We start from the raw sequence: 19367 nt of genomic DNA, 5'->3' as shown, positions 1-19367 counted from the left end.
CCCCCTCCCTCCTCCCGCCCCCCCCCCTCTCCACCCCAGTTACCACACTGTCTCTGAAATGGTAAATAGGCAACCCAGGGCTATTAACTGCAAATTAATCTTGTTTCCCGAGAACACAATTGTCACTTTACATTTACATCTAATTAGAACTTGAAATAAAAGCGGAGGCTTCTCAAAACAAAAAAGAAAAAAAAGAAAAAGAGAAACACTATGGGGTAGATACTGTGGAATCATTGGTAAAATGTCACCGTCCAAATGTCGCGGACACAATGAAAGAGAAGATGCAGGGAAATGCCTTTGTTTTCCAGTCACATTAAAATAAATACAGAAGGACTGGCGGTAACACTTGTGAGATCAGCAGCATTGATACTCCAGGTTAATAGTTGAGTTACTGGCTTCTTGATCTTGATCATTGTTTTTTTTTTTTTTTTTAGGTTTTTTGACCAATTATGTGTCGCCAAAGATTTGGAAAAAACGTGAGATGGTCTACTTCAGCTTAAGTGAGGGTTCTTGCCTTTTTTGGCCTCTGTACTGTAGCCTATACTTTGGAATGGTGGCAGATCTCAGTTGATTAAAATCATAGTATTCCAGGCCAATTCATTACGTTGATATTTCGATGCTCACCGTGCCAATGACCCGGAAGTACATATATGTTGTTATTTAGAAATCACTTTTGCGAGGGAAAGCAAAATTTTTGCGAGCGAACCCGAAAGTATTGCGAGGGAATGCAAAAGTTTTTTTTCCACCCATGTCCTGTTAGGGGCTCTGTAGATATTCCCCATTCACTTTAATGGGAGCTCCAATGTTTCGCCCTCAACAAGCACAGTGCGTGCTTACTTCCAGGGCTTCACACGCATTAAATATGAAATATTACATTTAATAAATATTAAATATATTAAATATTTAAATATGCATGTCTATGGTATAAATAGACCCTATGGCCCGACTCAGTCTCCACCGTGCAAGCGCTGACTGTGGACAGCAAACTCCACGGGCGACGGCCAGTTGGCGCCAGTGTGGCCCGGGGGCGGGACATTTTCAGGCAGCTGGGACTGCAGCATCGCATCGTACACCAGCGACCCCAGCTGGCCGGGTTGGATCCTGCAAGCCCCTTTCCTCTGACTCAGGTCAGTGCAAGCCCACCTTACAGACTGCAGTGCGATAAGCTGTGGCACCTGACATCACTCGATTCGGAGGACTTGTCTGCACTCTCCCGAATTGGAAGCAGAGGTCACAATAGTGAACACTGGCGAATATGATGTGGAATTGCAAATTAGGATACACATGGTATAAATGATTAAGCAGATTTTACATGTTCACCATAGAGCCAGGCTTTAAACAGGCGCTGTTCTGAGTAGAAACAGTAACTAGAGACATCGCCTCCAACACTGAAGCAATCTCTATAACAAACACTGCCCCCTGCTGGAGCTCACAGTTTTATGACAGAGGCAGGAGGTGCTTGGAGGACCTAATCCCAAATCAGCTGGCACATCATACATCACCAGCCAGGTATAAGCCGGAGGATATCACCAACAGAGAGCGACAGGAAGGAATCCGCAGACAAGTATCGTTATATTAAATTACATTTAGCAGACTCTCTTACCCGGAGTGACTTACAACAAAAGCGTTTTCTAGCACAGAGCAATTCACGCAGCTGGAAACTTAACTGAGGCAATTCACAGCCTTTGTTCAAGAATATAACCGCAGCGCCTCACACCCAGGATCCAAACGCACAACCTCATAGTTGCAAGGCCAGTTCCTTAACCGCACACCACTCCGGATGTGGATAGATATCGTGGGTTAGGGATCCCCTGAGGAAGGAAGTCGACCTCCCCATTGGTCAAATCTTTTTTTTTCCTTTTACTTAGTTCCTTTTAGTAATCGCTCCTGCACATCTGTACACATCAGCATATTTATATGAAGCCCACAATGTACCTGATGAACATCAACACGTCGGCTCATTCGCTGGGATTTCACCGGACGAATAGCACAGTGTCAACGGGAATCGGTATGAACACTGCGAATACATTTTGCGAATAAATTGAATGAATACATCTGGACCACCATAAAGCATGTGACACAGTTAGCCAATAAAAATAAGACTCGCTGCGACTGCAGTCCCAATTTAACCCTTTCCCACATGACCTGAGCGAGTTCACACAAAACCTATTACCGACAAAAAACTGCTTCTCCTGTTGGAACGACCCCCATTCATTCCTACCCCTAGATCAGGGCTGCTCATCCCTGTCCCTGAAAATCTACCCTCCTGTAGATTTCCCTTCAAACCCTAACAAAGCACACCTCACTCAACAGCTAGAGATCTTGTTGAGTTGATAACTAGTAGAATCAACTGTGCCAAATTAGAATTGAGATATAAAACTAAAGGATGGTAGAACTCCAGGAACAGGGTTGGGCAGTTCTGCCCTATGGCGGTTTATCTTTGAATAATGCATTTTAATGCTGTTACTTTTTGTTTCTCACAAAACTCAATTACATTTTTCCCCCCTGAAAGTAGTAGAACAAAAAAAAGTTGATAAGAAAAACTTTGCTTAAAACTTACCAAAAAAGCTGATATATGCAATGCTCGGGACCAAAAAAAAAAACTGCTTAAGAATTCAGCTGAACCTCAATAATTATAATAATCACGAAACAAAATCATGAAACAGTGTCCTCAGAGGTTTCATGCACTGATGCGCTTCAGTAATAACTGCTCCCAACATGCAGACATCACTCTCAGAAATACGCTCCGAGCCCCAGTAAAACATCCGCGCGACACGACTCAAACCCCAAAAAACAAATACATTTCCCAGAGACTCATGTCTTCTCAGTTAGCAATGTACATACAGGACATACTTGGCCCTGGGTCACAAGCATGAATTCCATGACATGACTGTGCAGAAGGTTTTTGCAGAATGGTTGTACTAGCAGGTGCACGGCTAATGAAGACCAAATAATTCTAGAAGCTGCTAACATGTAGTATCGGTGAGAAAAGTTGGGGTCTAATGACACAGATTTTCCATGCGAATGGCTGCTTTTTCCTCCTCTGAGAAAATATCCTTCGGATATTTGATATGAATGTTTGATAGCCGGATGACATAATATATTCTGTGATGGGTCGAAGGAAAACAACGAGACTAAAGACAAGATAATTGAACCCTGTCTTTTTGGCCTCTTTTTTTTTTACCTTTTAATTTTTTTTAAATTGCAAGGGGAAGACGGTTTTCAAAATAAGAGCCCGTCTGATGGTCGTTAACATCACTCGTCTCCCCCAGTGAGCTCAGCTCTGGGGTTCCTAGAGGCAAGCGGCCGTTCTGCTCAGTCACCTCGCGGCGCTCTGAGATGTACAGAGAGCTGCGCGGAAGCCTCTCGCGCGCCGAAACGCTGCCTTTCGGGCTGGGCGGATAACGGATCGGCCTTTCCGTTCGTCACATCCCGCCGACGCGCCGTCCGTCGCTTAGACCAGCCGGCCTCGCCGCTTTCTCACAGCTCGGGCGGAAACTGGACAGGTAATCGTAACGACATTAGCGGTATTGATGGCGCGGCGACGGCTCCGCGGCGCCGCGCGGGACCTCGGAGACCGGATTCCTGCTCCTCGTCACGGCCTCGGCGAGCAGAGCAGAAAGCGCAGCGCTTTCGCGTTCCATCGGGGGAAGCTTGCGGCCGCTGGGGGGGGGGGGGGGGGAAACCGCAGACTGAGAGACCAGAACGGAACCCAAGACCAACGGCCACTCCGAACGTCAAGCTACACCGTGGGTGCGTCCCAAAACTCGAAAAATGCATCCTCCACTACCACCTTGCCCCGCAAACCTATTTCTGTGTCCTCCCTCCCTCCAATGTCCCAGCATTGGAGGAGACAAGGGAAGCACACAGAACATTATTGGCAAAGTGGCTTCAAACTCGTCTCCTCCCCTCCTTTCCTCCACATATTTCCGGGTAGGAAACGAGTGGTAGTAGAGAGGTGGAAAAAAGGAGGTCAGGAGTGAGAAATATTGGGACCCCGTCTGTCACAGTGGCGAAGATAAGATGTTAACTTTGCTAATTGCCCAGAGGTGATACATTTAAGGCGAGTTGTGCCGTTTGTAAGGTGCTCCAGCACCCCAGCAGATCAATTTGACCCGGAACGCACGAGCGTGTCTGTCCAACGATGCTCTCGTGGACGCCAGCGTTTGATGCACTACTCTGAGCGCATCCTGGAACCCGTTAGTTTAGTTTTCCGCTGAAACGCTTGCATTAGAGCAGGGATCCTCAACCTTCGGGCCTGGCGGACTCCGGCAAATGCCGGTTTTCGTGGTTCCTCTTTGCGAAATCGAGCAATTCAATTACCGGGTCCAAATTGGCGGTTGGTTTTAAAGTGAAAGCAAATGCTGGCATAATCTGTAGCTCCACAGCACCCGAGTAAATGGCCCCTGCATTAGAGTGCGTCAGCAAATGCCGTTGGAGTGCTAAAAACAATTTAAAAATTATGGTTCCATTGTACACAAATCACCCACCAGGCCAGATGGGTCCGAACACCCTTTTTTTCAAGCTCACATTACCCTAAAGCCCCATAAGCAGTGGTCAGCTTCATCTAACTTAATCATCTGCCTGTGAGAATGAAAACAGGCAATACTTTACTGCAGCCAAGATCAGGGTTAGATTTGTGTCAATAGACGTTTTTTTTTCTCCATTTGCTATAATTCACATTTAGACCAGCTATTAAGCATTGTCCTAAAGTATCAGCTTCATAAAAAACATTCATCTTTTTTTACCCAGCTGGAAATCTGTCTTTCTATGGTTCTTTTTTTGTGCAAGTCGCACTAAATTTGGAACTGGTATTCTTAAGTTGACTGAATTCGTGCCAGCTAAAAAAAGGACTGCAGCTACTATTGCTGAGACAAGGAAACAGCTGTGATTTCGTTGTCACGGCGATGGGGGATGTGTTTAGAAAGAGAGCACAGCTGAAAGCTCTGTGGGAGTTTAATCTGATTTCAGCGTGTAAACAACAGAGGACAACGCAGGCATCAGACCTCAATGATCGCCTTTAATCACTCCGCCTTCATTTCGTCCAATGAAGACCTAAATTACACCACAATCTTTTCATGAGCGGGGCTGTTTCCGCCTAGGGAGCAAATGACCACGCTAGTTACATGTATGCGGGCTCAAAAACGTTTTTAAAACAGAAAAATGTCCACAACAACAACAGTAATAAAAATAATTATTATTATTATTGTGGGACTAGCCTATGCAGTAATGTTTATTATTATTATTATTATTATTATTATTAATAATAATAATAATAATAATAATAATAATAATAATAATAATAATACTAATATATATTATAAATATATATTATAATAAAAATTATTATTAGTTAAACTTTACTGCACAGGCATAGTCTAGTCCCATAGCGCTTTTAAAAAAAAATTGCACACAGCAGCCAGAGCCTGTTTTAGAAAAATGACTTGAGTGGACGATGTTCACCTTCAGCTCTATAACTTATGATCGTGTGTAACAGTGCACTCCATAGGTTAATTAGCTGACTGCATAGATATTAATACATCTGCAGGATGAATGGGTCTCTGTCTTTAGCAGAAAGGCGGGGAAAGGCACATTCTCCCCGAGGGCTAAACAGCAGCCAGTCAGTCCGGAGGAAGAGACTTTTAAATGGAGGAAGAGACTTTTAAACGGAGGAAGAGACTTTTAAACGGAGGAAGAGACTTTTAAACGGAGGAAGAGACTTTTAAACGGAGGAGAATTTTAAATGGAGAGGAAAGAATTTAAATGGAGGAAGAACTTTTAAACAGGAGGAAGAGAATTTTAAATGGGACAAGGAGAGAATTTAAAGGAGAAGAGACTTTTAAATGGAGGAAGAGACTTTTAAACGGAGGAAGAGACTTTTAAATGGAGGAAGAGACTTTTAAATGGAGGAAGATAATTTTAAACGGAGGAAGAGACTTTTAAATGGAGGAAGAGAATTTTAAACGGAGAAAGAGACTTTTAAATGGAGGAAGAGAATTTTAAATGGAGGAAGAGACTTTTAAACGGAGGAAGAGACTTTTAAATGGAGGAAGAGAATTTTAAACGGAGAAAGAGACTTTTAAATGGAGGAAGAGACTTTTAAATGGAGGAAGAGAATTTTAAATGGAGGAAGAGACTTTTAAATGGAGGAAGAGAATTTTAAATGGAGGAAGATAATTTTAAATGGAGGAAGATAATTTTTTTCTCCTTGTAAAACTGACCTGGGTCTCGAATTGGAGAACTAGAAAATGTTTCATATGAACATAATGCTTGAGTGTATGTATGTGTGCTTGCGTGACTGTGCGTGGATACACAAGCATGTCTCACGTCTCATATTCACATGTGTATAAGTGTGAGTGTGTGTGTGTGTGTGTGTGTGTGTGTGCGCGTGTATGTGTGCGGGCGTGCAGTTTAACCTCAGACTATTTCTGTAGAAGGTGCGGATGCTCAACTTTACATGGGTGATTTGGCTGTGCTTGCCGTCCGATTCCTCTGTTTGATTGACTCCTGGAGGCACAGGTTTGAGGACAGCAGTGAGTCACAGACAGAGCTAAAAGGGAGAATTAGATTCGATCTCTGATGCACATTTCCCTCCTACAGCCAGTATGAATTTATTACACCGAGGCACAGTTGTGTATATGCTGTTTTGCCACTTCTGCTTGACCTGAGCCCCTGTTGCTCATAATAAAAAACTGATTTCACATGCTCTTATTGAACCCACCTACCCACCCCCACTACACACCAATTATCTTATATTTGACATGTAGAATGATCAAAGGATTTAACCGAAACAGCTACTTCACTGTCAGAGAGGATGTTTTGTCCAAAAGGAGAATTCCACCCTACGTGGACTGAATACAAACAGGGGAGTTGGACATGCTACTTAATAATAATAATAGTAATAATAATAATAACAATAATAATAATAATACTATGTCCAAATCCCTGCATGCAAGCAAGGCAGGAGGAATTCTGGTCTTAGTTGATTGTAAACAAAGAATTTCTGTAATGGAGTATTTTAGTAACTTGTAGATGGTTATGGCAGCACTTAGAATGATCAAAAAAAATATATATATTAGCCCACATCTTGACTGCAGGGCACGCTAAGAGATCACCGTAGATCCCAGGAACAGAATCCACATTCCCCGAAGAGCACTGAGACAGAACAGCTCTAACCTAGCACTACGCCCCAACCAGCAAGCAATGACAGCAGGAAAGCGGAGAACTCTACTCACCGAGCTGAGTGCTGGCGGCCCACAAACTCAACGAGATAGCAGTAGCAGGCACATCACGCGAGGCCGAAAGGGTTGCTGGGGGCTAGGCGAGTGTCAGCTACAGGTGTCAGTCGGGGACACGGACAGGTACATTCGGAGCAGGTGATAGTAGCTGCAGCAGTAGTCCACCTGCGATCGGAACCAGCCAGATAGCACGGTGGAGGCCGGTGATCAGCAAACAGAGGTAGAGTGAACAGGTGGATGCTGGGTAAGATCCAAGCCAGACCTTACAGCAATGTAAAATTCTTTAAAAAATCAAATGGCAGTATGAAATAGATTGTGATTTGGTGATAGTTTTTTTTAAACACTCGAAAAATATAATAAAATAAAATGCGCTGTACACAGGCAGACAGGTACAAGAGCCAGAGAGCAGCGGCAGCTAGCAGCGCCAACGTTAGCAAGCTAGCCGCTAAAGAAAATCTAGGTTTATGGAGTTCAGTTCAGTTTACTTTCATTCTTGAGTTCTATTGAAAAGAAAATGGCACTTCACTTTAGCGTGGCAAATTGCAAGGGTTTAACTTTGGCGAAGGAAGGAATTATTCTTTTACCGGCTACTGCTAGATGAGGGTGAGAGAAAACAATGGCTGACTTTTAATTAGGAGCACTAAATGTTCTCCAGACACACCTGAGACACCGCTAAAGTGAGCATATAGCAGGCACTTTCCCCCAGATGATTCTGAGGAGAACATTTGGATTACAATAATATTATATAACATATATTATAACATACTTAGCTTGTCTGTTAGCTCAGTCAAAGCCCGGTCACCATGTGTAGTAGTTCAGGAGGGGGTGGGGTTTCCAAATTGAAATTACCCACCCGTTGTAGTTATTCAAAAATGAGAACGGGTAGGAATGTACATCATTATCGCTATTCATACCATCACTGCAGGAGCACTGCACCTGGCTACTACAGGAGAGAGCTGGCACTGATTAACGGACCCTCACTGACATCCGATAGCTTGTGGGTGCCTGGTGTGTCACTAGGGGGGAAAATGAATGCACTTCTAACAGTAACACCCATAATAATAATAACAACAGTTCCTGGTGCTCGGGTGATACGCACATCACCTCAGGTACTGGGCTCAGTGGCATTATGGGATAGATTGGCAGGCCCCGACTACCCACGTTGCACCAGGCCACCTCACCCACGTCAACAAATTGAATGGCCTTTAAGTTGGTTCTCCACTGAGACTTAAATTTTAATTACAGGTGGGAATTTTCCCTTAAATACATTTTCACAGGCAAGAACAATAAAAATACAGTCTGTCTGGTCAACATTAACTACCGTAAATTAATCTACGGAAAGAAAAAATATCATAAAAACAACCCAGTCTCCCACAATGTAAATTAACGTCGCCCTGATTGCTAAATATGCTCTGTCTACTTAGCGCTTGAAATACGGACTCAATTTGGAGAATCAGGGTGGGTGTAAATATATCACTGGGGGCCTCTTTTCTTCTCGTTGGTCATGACTTAAACAGTAGCAGCCATGAGAAGGAACACCGGTAATCTAGAGATAATGTGCGGTGCAGGGACTCATTCCAGTGTCAATGGCGACCGCGTGAAGCCATCACTGGCCAAACCAAACAAAACCGTAACTCGGATTTAAAAAACGGTCAGATCTGTAACACATCAGTCATGTCTTTGATCATAAGGGGCATGCGGAGGAACATACAGTTAATATTCATGATGTTTAGAGAAAGAAAACCCGCCTTTGGTACTGCTGCAGTCACTGCTGCTTACAGTAGCTCTCTCCTCTCATCTGCTCGCTCTCCTTTTCCCTTCTTTCCCCTTTTCTACTTCCTTCCTTCCGCTCTCTTCTCAGCTCCTTTTCTCTTCAACTCCTTCCCTCATCCTTTTTTTACTCCTCCTCTGCCTTTCCTCCTTTCTCTTCCAATTTTTCCTCCACTGTGACCCAGCTGGACGGCACGAAGGAGGAAAGAGGATCACGGTCCGTTTGGGGGATCCCTCCCCCTCCCTCCCTACCCCCCCCCCGCCATCCTCAGTACACACAGTCTCCCCTTAGATCTCCTGGAGGCTGACAGAGAGAAGAGGGGTAGGGACAGAGGAGGAGGAGGAGGAGGGGAGGAGCAGAGGGGGGTAGAGGGGGTCGGAGCTCCGGACTGAAGGCAGGGGTCCCCAGCAGAATCCGAATGAGCCGGTATGAGAGTGCTGGCGGGGGCCAAGGTTAATGTAGATGTCACCGTCTGCTGACAGCGCAGAGCTACAGGGTGACATCACGTCTCCTGGCCGTGGAGCCGCAGGCCTGTGGGGGGGGGGGGGGGGGGGGGGGGGGGTGTGACTGCCGTACAGCCTCTCTGCTTTTCTTTTCCTCTCAAAAAAAACATCCTTTTATTCTTTTTTTTTTTTTTTTTTGAGGTGGAGTGGGTGCGGAGCTAAAACCGTGCCTTATTTTCTTGTCTATGTATGCACACACACCACCCACCCTCTCTTTCTCTCCCAACCTCTCTCTCTCATGCTCTCTCCCTCCCTCCCCCTCTCTCTCTCTCCCTCCCTCCCCCTCTCTCTCTCTCTCTTTCTCTGGCTTGGCGCCTGCAGATATCGTTGCAGCCGCAGAGCACCGATTACAGCAGTGGCAAGTGCTCAGAGGAGACAAGGGAAGACAGGCCTCCTCAAAGAAAAAAAAATCATCAAAAGGTTCTTTTTAAATGTTTTTTTTTCTTTTTTCTCTTTGCATAATTAAAAATGCGCAAATGTAAACAGCATTTAATTTCTGTAACTGCTGCCATTTTCACTTTTTGGCAATGTATTTCACGCCATGTATGAATCATCTTAAAATCCCCTCTTCTTAACTCCAGATCCAAATTGGCCTGTGGAAGCCAGGCTTCCGGTTGAAATCTGTTAGAAAAATATATTTCAGTAAAAGCCAATGGGATGCTTTTTCTGGCTACGATTGGATGATAACTTTATGACAAGAATGGAGCCCTGCCAGGAAAGGCAGGCTTAATGTGTATTTCTATAGGACACTGTCGGCTGGGCAGTGAACAAAGGACTTTACAATGACCAATGAATGAATCATAGCTCAGTGAGTCCAGACACCTTATAGACAACCAATCATCTCTTTTGAAGAATACTGTTTCTATGCGGTAACACCCTGTGTAGGCACTGTCTGTGTGCTGTGGGTTTAGAAGCCGCTTGCAGGAAGGTGCTGGAGCACTGCTGATCGAACCATTGTTTAATTCATGTTGAACTGTAAGATAACAAACTGGTGTGTTTGTGGTATGATTTATTTGCCTTTTACTTTTCACTAGCTAATATCATTAATGCCAGTGTATTTCTTAACTTTCTATGACAAAACCTAGAATGTTTACTGGCTAGCTGGCTTGTTAGATTGCTTGCTTGTTCACTTAAGCTGGTCAAGGTTGGTTAGTTAGCCAGCTAGCCAGCTACCAGCAAACGAACACCAATTTTCTAGTAGGCTACACAATGCAGCTAAAGGTGGAGGTTATGTTCACAAATTCGCTAGTAGGGTTTCAGACATGGGCACTGCTTTGCTTGTTAGCCCGCTAGATTTTTGGCAGCACACGGAGTGACCCCAGCGATTGATATAGAAGCAGCTTGCGTTCGCCGCTCTCACCAGAAAACGCATTGCATTTACTTTAATTTCAGTGCGTTAGCCGCTCTCACCAGAAAACGCATTGCATTTACTTTAATTTCAGCTGGGAAAGCCGGATCGCTCGCCGCGGACGGCTGAAATCGAATCCCTGTCTCGATTCGTCACCCAAAAGAATAGGACTACCTTTCAGGATTGAGACAGTACCCTTTCATCAACTCCCCATCATCCAATAACAATAGTGCCTTTCAAGGGCCTAAACGCAGGCATCGCAGCCATCCGGGCAATTCCGCCGGGACCTCATAAGGGCTTGATAGCCCCGCGCTGCGTCGGATGAAAGGTGCCATTATCGCAAATTTTCACTCTGACAGAGTTTATTCGCACGACCCGAGACCCGCCTTTGTCTGCGAAAACGTGGTCAAGAACGGGATTTGATTATCCCTGTAATTTTCGGGGCTCGCTGCGGGCGCAGGAATTGGAAAGAGCGCGTCGTTGCAAACGCGTAATTGCGTCTGCCGGGGGGGGCGGGACTGAGCGCGCTCCTCTCGAAAGTGCAAAGTGGCAAAGCGTAAAGAGACAGAGAAAGGGAAAAATGACAAGCTGGGGGAAAAAAAGGGGGGGACAGACAGATCGATACGACAGGGATTGGCTTTTTGAGGGCACAAAGAAAGCAAAGATCCTGACAAGAAGGGCAAATTATAATGAATTAATTATAGATTGGCGCTAATAATTCCTCCCTTCCTCGTGTCGTCTCCTTGCCTGATGACTAACAACCTCCGCTCTGACGTTTTTAATTTCCTAACATTTTGGCACGTGGCGCAAACAAAACAAGGCCATCTGCATCGTCTTTATTGCCGAGTGATTAAAGCCCTAAGCTTCCAGACGAAAGTGCCAATCGTCTGAACGAATGCCGGTTGCACGTGGTTATGGGAGACGCTGTCACATCCAGGTGAGACAACTGTTTCAGGCTAAAGCAACGCACACAGCCTGATGGTCTGACCTCCAAACCGTCCTGTTAAAACTTTCAAAACTTTGACCTTCACCGTGAGACATTTCCTTGTTTGAACACGACAGGCTGCAGACAAACGGACAGAAATTCAGACAGACAGTTTCTAGAGACAGAAGTCACTGGTGATAACCCTGTTCCCCATCCGTTTCTGTGAGGAAGAGTCTCTACCCCCTCCGACCCTTTGAGCTTCTGTACCCCCCCCATTGCACTCGCTCTCGCACCCACTCTCGTCAGACTAGGCTTCCATCGAGCAGAGTTCCTCCATTTTATTTATCGCTTCAGCTTAATCGCAGTGATTCATTTCATTGTGTGTGACATTAGGGGGCCGAGTCGAGTTTGCATGGAGATATTATTTTTCTCCATCTGTCTTTATTACGGTCCCCATCAGTGTCCTGATCTTTATGCGGGTCGTTGAGTTCTGATTGGGTTCAGGGTAAATGGAGTGGAAATGTTAGATTCTGTCGGCCTTTTCAGATTCACGCACTCAGCCAATAAGATTGCAGACACCGTAGGACGGGGCGTCTCCACGCCATAAAGCACAGTAGCCATTGTACTTAATCGCAGCCCAACTTTACACCGTTGCAGTGACAGCAGACAGATGAACGAATGATGAAAATAGTCATTTATTTATTGATATAATAGATATAATGTATATTGGGGAGACATAAATCAACATTTTTTCAATCCTAAATCTCAAGAGAAATACAGACACAAAACATTTAAAAATTCAACAAATACCCATGGCTCTGTGTGTATGCGTGTTTGTGTGTGTGTGTGTGTGTGTGAAATTTCCTTGCATGACTGCAGCAACTATATTCCTTTTCAAATATTAATGTGTTTAAACAGGGCACAATTGAGTTAAAAAAAAGTGGTGTGTATAATTTGTTTTAACATTGGTGCACATCAGCTAGCTTGTGGCACAGGCTTTGCTAGAACTGGTAATCAGTGCTAAAGGAATGCAGGATGCTCATTGATCCTTTGAAGTGTTCAACCAAAAGTTTACCCAGAAATACAACTGAATGAATCAGTGAACCTTTGTTGTGAACTGAATCAAACAAATCAAATAAGTGAAAGAAACTGAAATGCTTACCACCACTGGACAGGTGAAATTGATTTTTTTTTTAACCTCTGAAGTGCTCTAGTGGTGGAAAAAGTCATCAGCCAGTCTAGGAATAGGACAGAGGTTCACTTTCTATGGTCAGGTGTCACTTCCTGTAATGGCTTTCCTCGTTATTGGAGAAATGATATTGCGTTGATGATTTGCACAACAACAAAAAAAATGCATGTTAAATTTTGGCACTGGAAGAGAGTCAGTGATGTAGCCTTGGGGCCGATTTTAATGCAGAGAGTGTTCGGTTTGAGAAACGATAATGGCGGCAGCTTTGTCTGAGGAAAAGGAGCAGGCTGTTTGGCTCGAGAGAAGCAAGCTTAATCCTTATTGCTCCGATGAGACCAGCGAGCATGAAATATCCATAAGACGCAGCTCAGACAGGGTTACAGCGGTATACGTCTTCCTGTGCTCCCAGCCCCATACTTCCTGTGCGCGTCCTCAACGCTCCCCGTAGAACCTTCCGGATGACGTGTTCCACACCGCGCGTGACAAATCGCCTAATTCGGCACGAAGGCGTTTGCTCTTCGCCCCGCCTTCGACGGGCGAAACCTGGCGAAACGGCCGCACTGCGAGTCAAGGCAACTGGCCGGGGAAGCGTGATTCCACTGATCCCGGGTTCGGCTCGTGCCCCGAGGCACCGTAAGGCCCTAATCTGGGTCGGTGGAGACGGACTCTGCGCAGCGGCGAGAGCACAAAGCGGAAGTGAGAGAAGCCCGCGCTCCGCGCGCACACCCGCGACCGCGTCTCCTCGGGCGCGCGCCCGGCACGGGACGTTACAGTGAGAGGAAAATTATTGCAAAGGTGTGAATGTCTCCGTCGTCCGGGGAGAGAATTAAGCGAGTTCCCCGCGGACACGTCGGGAAAGTGATCTCTCTCAGGGCGAGCTCGGGAATAGCCTCGCCAAGAATACGGCGAGATCGGAGCGCTGCGCGGCTGCGTTTCGACTCCGCCGGCTGGGCCAGAGCCCCACAAAAGAGCCTCAGAGTATGTTCTCCACGAGATTAGCGGAAGGTACGAATTTTCAGGTATGAAAAAGGATGAAAATTATGGAAATTTGGTGACTGACAGATACCAGAGCCAAGACTAAGAGCTGGAGGACTGAGGCCTACCTCTGCTGAACGCTAAATCACTTGTAGCCTCTGAGCATCACACTTTACATTCAGTGTACCTTCAGCAGGCATTTATTACACAGTTATAAGCGCTCCAGCACAGCATTACCAGCTTACAAAGTAGTTATAAGCAAATACTGTGCTTTATAACGGCTCTTATGGTGCGATACGCTACCTTTTCATGAGCACGTGTGTCAGTTCTGTTCAGCAGCCACAATACCACATTACCTCTGCCACCACAAAACATTGCACATGTTTATGACAGTTAATGAAATAGTTACACCATGCTTATGAGATGTTTGAAATGCCTTATGTGTACAATTAAAATAAAATGAGGTGCTAGACCAGAACATTTTCACATCTTAGACACTGGGAAATAAGAGCAAAATATTATCTCTGAACAGTCCTTCTTGATCGGAAAGGCATATTTCTGTTAAAGTCACCTCAGCACATATCTCAATCACTTAAAACTGACAGGCCAGAATGTGCGAGGAATGCATGAATGAACGTATGGTGCTTTTGACGGGTAATGTTTTGCAAGTTGGCTTGAATACAGAATAATTTCACTAAAGCCCTATTCAGACAGGGTAAGTCTGCTGGACAATGCCTGCAAAGTAACTGTTATCACAGGACATCTGTGATTCAATGATGAATTTGGACGGGAAAAAGTATCTCTAATTAGTCTCTACAAACGCAAAGATGGGAGTGTCTGTTTCAGTTTACACATTGTTGTCATACCAAAAAAGTGCCATGCATTATATGTAGATTCCGCAACTGTGCCTCCACACTTGAAAAACCAGGAAATCTCAATTTCCCACAGTGTACCGAAACTGGGTACCACTGTGGCACCGCTTCCCATACATCCGGTACCCTACTGGGACAAATCGCAATGCAGATTTCGGTGCCTTATTTCGGTGTCACACTAGCTAATGTTACACTCACTGTGACGACTCAGTCAGTGACAGCAGGTAACATCTTTAAACCCAGTCCAAATGTGTAAAAAAAAAAGTGAAATGGTACAAATTGTTCAAAGTATAAAGTGTGATTTATAATAAACCAATTAAATAGTTCAATTTCTTTCACTTTGCAATGCAAAAGTTCCTTGATGTTGTCATTTGCTCTTTATTTTAAAGAAGGCATTGGTACAGGCACAGGCACCATTTAAAAAGTACCACTGTAGCATCTGTATTGGCAAAATCTAAACGATACACATCCCTATTTTCCAACATGTCAATTTGCATGGGATTGCTATAACCTGGGGCTATTTTTACACGGCATTTAGCATTGAAATCTTTACTGGCGTGGGAGTGTGCAGCCCGTAAAAGTAACGGGCACGGCAGACGTGAACGGGACTGACGAAACTGAGACGGTAATAATCACATTACCGCTCCTCCCCTGGTGAAACTTATCCTGTCCGAACAGGGCTTCGGTCTGACGTGTGGGTCTGCGTTCATCAGCGAAAAATGACACAGCAGCACATACAACCACGAACCAGGCCCATTACTCGGCACAACTGAAGAAAGCGCTTCAAAGCAACACCCTGGTACAGTATTTGTCAACAGAATGCCAAGTGCACGGCAGCCTAACACTTTTAACCACCCTCACCCCACTCCCCCACCCCCCACATGACCTCCCACATATTTACCATGATCAACCAGATTATTTTTCCCCCAATGTTCTTTAAATGCAAAACAGTCTGACATTTTTCAAGGATAATGTGTTTTCCTCACGAAACCCAGATCACATTAAAATGGGGAGTAAAAAAAAAATCATGCAGTACTAATGCTTGAAGCCATAATATTTCACAAGAACAAATGACAAATGCAATAACTCATGAGATGGTGTCTACCAGCAGATGCAGATCCAGTGTTGCAGGAACAATATTAAAACTGGCTTGTGTGAGAGATAAAAATCTGATTTTGATTTTGTGCTGAGAATTATCTGCACTGGTTGAACCGAACTGAACCTAACTGTCACTCTTTCAAAAAAAAAACTCGCTTGTTGCCTCGCTGTATTAATCTGTACTAATCTGCAGATTACATTTTCAGCCCGCGGCAATAAATTCCAGGCAGAGACAGATTACAGACAGGAAAAAACACAATAATCCCATTATTACACCTCCTCTAATGAATAAAATGGCTCTAAATAATATCATATTCAAAAATCAAACATCGTGGTCCTGTGCCATTTGCTATATATACATAAACATGATCTCAGTGAAATATGCGAAAGGGGAACGTCATCACCTTAGTACACACTGAACTGTTTCACTGTGAGGGAGAGAGTGTCCTGATAAAACATCACCAGTAAAAGTGAGCCCAGATCAGAGGATAGAAGAAAGAAAGCTATTCTCGTATCTTCACCGCTGTTTCGGCGCTCCGCGGTCCGTCGGCCCGTCTTGCAAGGTCTCTGCCTCAACCCTGTCTCCAAATACGTACTTTTGATTACAAAACTTACGTACAGAAAATTAAAAACAAAATGACCTCACTGACAACGAAAAGAAATTGTACATTTTATGATCGTGTCCCAAAGAATTACAAAACGGAAAAAAAAAAAAAGAAGATTCAAAATAGTTTAAGTTGAACTCACCAGAACGGCACACCAAAGAGCTAAAATAATCTAAACAGAAAATAAGAAATAAGTTAACATAATCGACACATAGAAATTTACATTATGTACATTTGATTATTAAATTAGGTTGTTTGTATCGATTGGTGGCTCCTAAGTGTTTCTCATTTCATGAAGATGATTTTGTTTTCCTCTCTCAGAAATATAAAACCCCATTGGATGTCTTCTGGAGCATCTGAGAGCATTAACGATCCAGCCAATCAGAAAGCGGTAAGGCCTTCTTCAGGAAGTCCCTGCCAATTGGTCGTCTCTAAAAGGTGATTTATCATTAGCAACAAATATGGCAGATATCCGTACCTTTGAAAAAACAAAATAAATAAAAAATATATATTATATTTATAAAATAAGAAACACCAGGGAGTGTTATCTTCTGTCAAGCTGTCTGGGTACCAAAACAATTGAGTTGTTGTTTTTCCAATCCTTTTTTTTAACATTTTTTTTCTTGTTTCATCTAGGAGGCCATTCGTAAGAAAAGGAAAAAGGCGTTTCCTCGTCTTCGTCCGGTAAAACGCTTTACGTGTAGGTAAACAAAATGTAAAAGTGCTCTTTTTTTTCAAAGTCGTTTTTTAATTTTTTTTTTGTCGTTTTTATTTAATTTTATTTTATTTATGTGTTTTTTGTTTTTTAAAGATGTCTCGTGTGTGGAAACGTGTCGCAGGCACTTGTGTCCATCGCCGTCCTGAAAGTGAGACAGTTGGAGCGCCTCGTTTGGTTCTCCTCCCCCGGGGTTTTCCGGCCCGCCCGGCCCGTTCAGCCCCCCCTCGGCCCCCCCCCACCTCGCTGAGGCCTCAGCCCAGGATGTCCAGGTAGACGGGCGTGGCCTTGCCCATGGCGTACAGGATCTTCTGGACGTCCTTGATGTTAAGGCGCTGCTGAGGCTCCCTCTGCCAGCAGCCCAGCATGATGTCGTACACCTCCTTGGGGCAGATCCGAGGCCTCTCCAGGACACGCCCCTGCATGATGCACTCAATCACCTGAGAGGGGGGTGGGGAAAGGGGAAGAGTCATGTATGAGTGTGGACTTTTCGGAAGTAACACCAATGTTTTTTTTACCGTTAAAAATGAACTAACCGCAATACGTTTTAGATTCACCCGGTGTTGTGTTGTGATAAGTCCGTTGTATTGTTTATTTCGGTAAATCCCATTTCCCTAAGGGTTACCTGTTTTTACTTTCAATGTTTGTTTTCAAATTCCGTTGTGAGTCTCTGTTTTAAAAAAAAAAATAATAATTTGATTGCAACTAGACCACTTGTGGCCAGGCAACCATTTGCGTAACTAGAGCGCGATTCTTACACAAAGCACAGCAACACATCCAGAAGGCTTCTATCTGTCCATAATTAAGCTCCGATCAGTCATATCTTTTCCTTCTGTTAAAATCTCCAGAGAAAATTGCAGGCAAATCACCATTCGTGCCCATTCTTTAGAGATGTATCCGCTATGACCTGCACAGCTAATACAATAAAACTGTGATAATTATTTTGCCAAGAGCCTTATTTCTAATGTGTATTTTACTATTTTACTTTATTTATTCTGTGGGGTTTGTCATCTAAATTTACAAAAATACATTAAATAAGCATGCTCCGTGGTTCAGAATTGACTTTTATATTGCACTGCAATAATTCAAAAAGAATTTCAAACACAGACACACCCACACACATTCAAAAAACAGACTACTCAGTAATAAAACTATGCTGCAGTTTGCCTTTATATAATGTGCCTCCAAAACAAACAGGAAATTGAGATCAAACCACCCTCCTGCATCTGATGTCAGTGCTTGCTTTCTGTGAAATATTCATTGACCAGCACCCTTCCCATATAAACACAGAGTAAGTAAATAGAGAAATATCATAATCGCATCAAAGATGGGTGAAAGCCTTCAGTCCTTATAAGGTCTTTGATATCCCCTGTCAGCATTACGCACTGCGATTCACTGGGACATGAATCGCTCAATTCAGCATGACAACTGTTCTTCTGGACTTTCCCTATGGGAGAGAACTTCACTTCACACTGATTTACTGCATATCACAGAGGGTTTGACCCACAGAAGAGCCGCATGTAAGCGCACACACACAGACACAAACGTGCACACACAGATACATACCCACACACACACACACACACACACACACGCATACATACCCACACAGGTACATAAACATACTTGCAGGCAAGTATACGCACACAGATAACCAGGCACACATAAAACTACAGGCACACACACGTGTCCACACACAAACCTATGCACGCACACCTCACACACTTAAGCATATGCGTAGAGAAAGAACACCCCTCACACACACACACACACACACAGCATTGAGGCCATTCCGGGGCAACTGCAGCGACAGTGTCAGTCACTATTGATCTATCATCCGAAACTTCCCAAATTATTCACCCCAGATCTGATTACCGGCAACATGACACTGAACACATTTCAATTGCAATTACAATGGAATTTGATTTAATTTGATCTACCGAGCTGAAATATAATTGGCCACGACTGACATGTGACATGCTTGGGTGTCGGTTGCCATTACAGAATTAACTCACCAGCCGACAAGTAACGGAGCAACAGAGCACCAAACTCAATTTCCGTAAGTTAATAAAAACTATCTTTAATTCTGCATGCCTCTCTGGGGAAAGCTTTATGCTAATTTTAGCAG

General features: G+C 44.1%; 1 protein-coding gene across 4 annotated transcripts in view; it reads right to left on the bottom strand.

The window, feature by feature from the left end:
- Positions 1 to 12464: 12464 nt before the first annotated feature.
- LOC135241881 (NT-3 growth factor receptor-like) overlaps positions 12465 to 19367 on the bottom strand; it is a 362434-nt gene continuing 355531 nt past the window's right edge. For all 4 annotated transcript variants that reach the window (XM_064312636.1, XM_064312637.1, XM_064312638.1 and 1 more), the window contains one exon: positions 12465 to 17679. In XM_064312636.1, the coding sequence (XP_064168706.1) occupies positions 17494 to 17679 (186 nt within the window). In that variant the 3' untranslated portion in view covers positions 12465 to 17493. The remainder of the gene's footprint in view (positions 17680 to 19367) is intronic.

Source organism: Anguilla rostrata, chromosome 16, assembly GCF_018555375.3.
Source record: "Anguilla rostrata isolate EN2019 chromosome 16, ASM1855537v3, whole genome shotgun sequence".
Classification (NCBI taxonomy): domain Eukaryota; kingdom Metazoa; phylum Chordata; class Actinopteri; order Anguilliformes; family Anguillidae; genus Anguilla; species Anguilla rostrata.
Note: the sequence above shows the minus strand (reverse complement) of the source record. Positions and strands in the feature narration are given on the sequence as shown.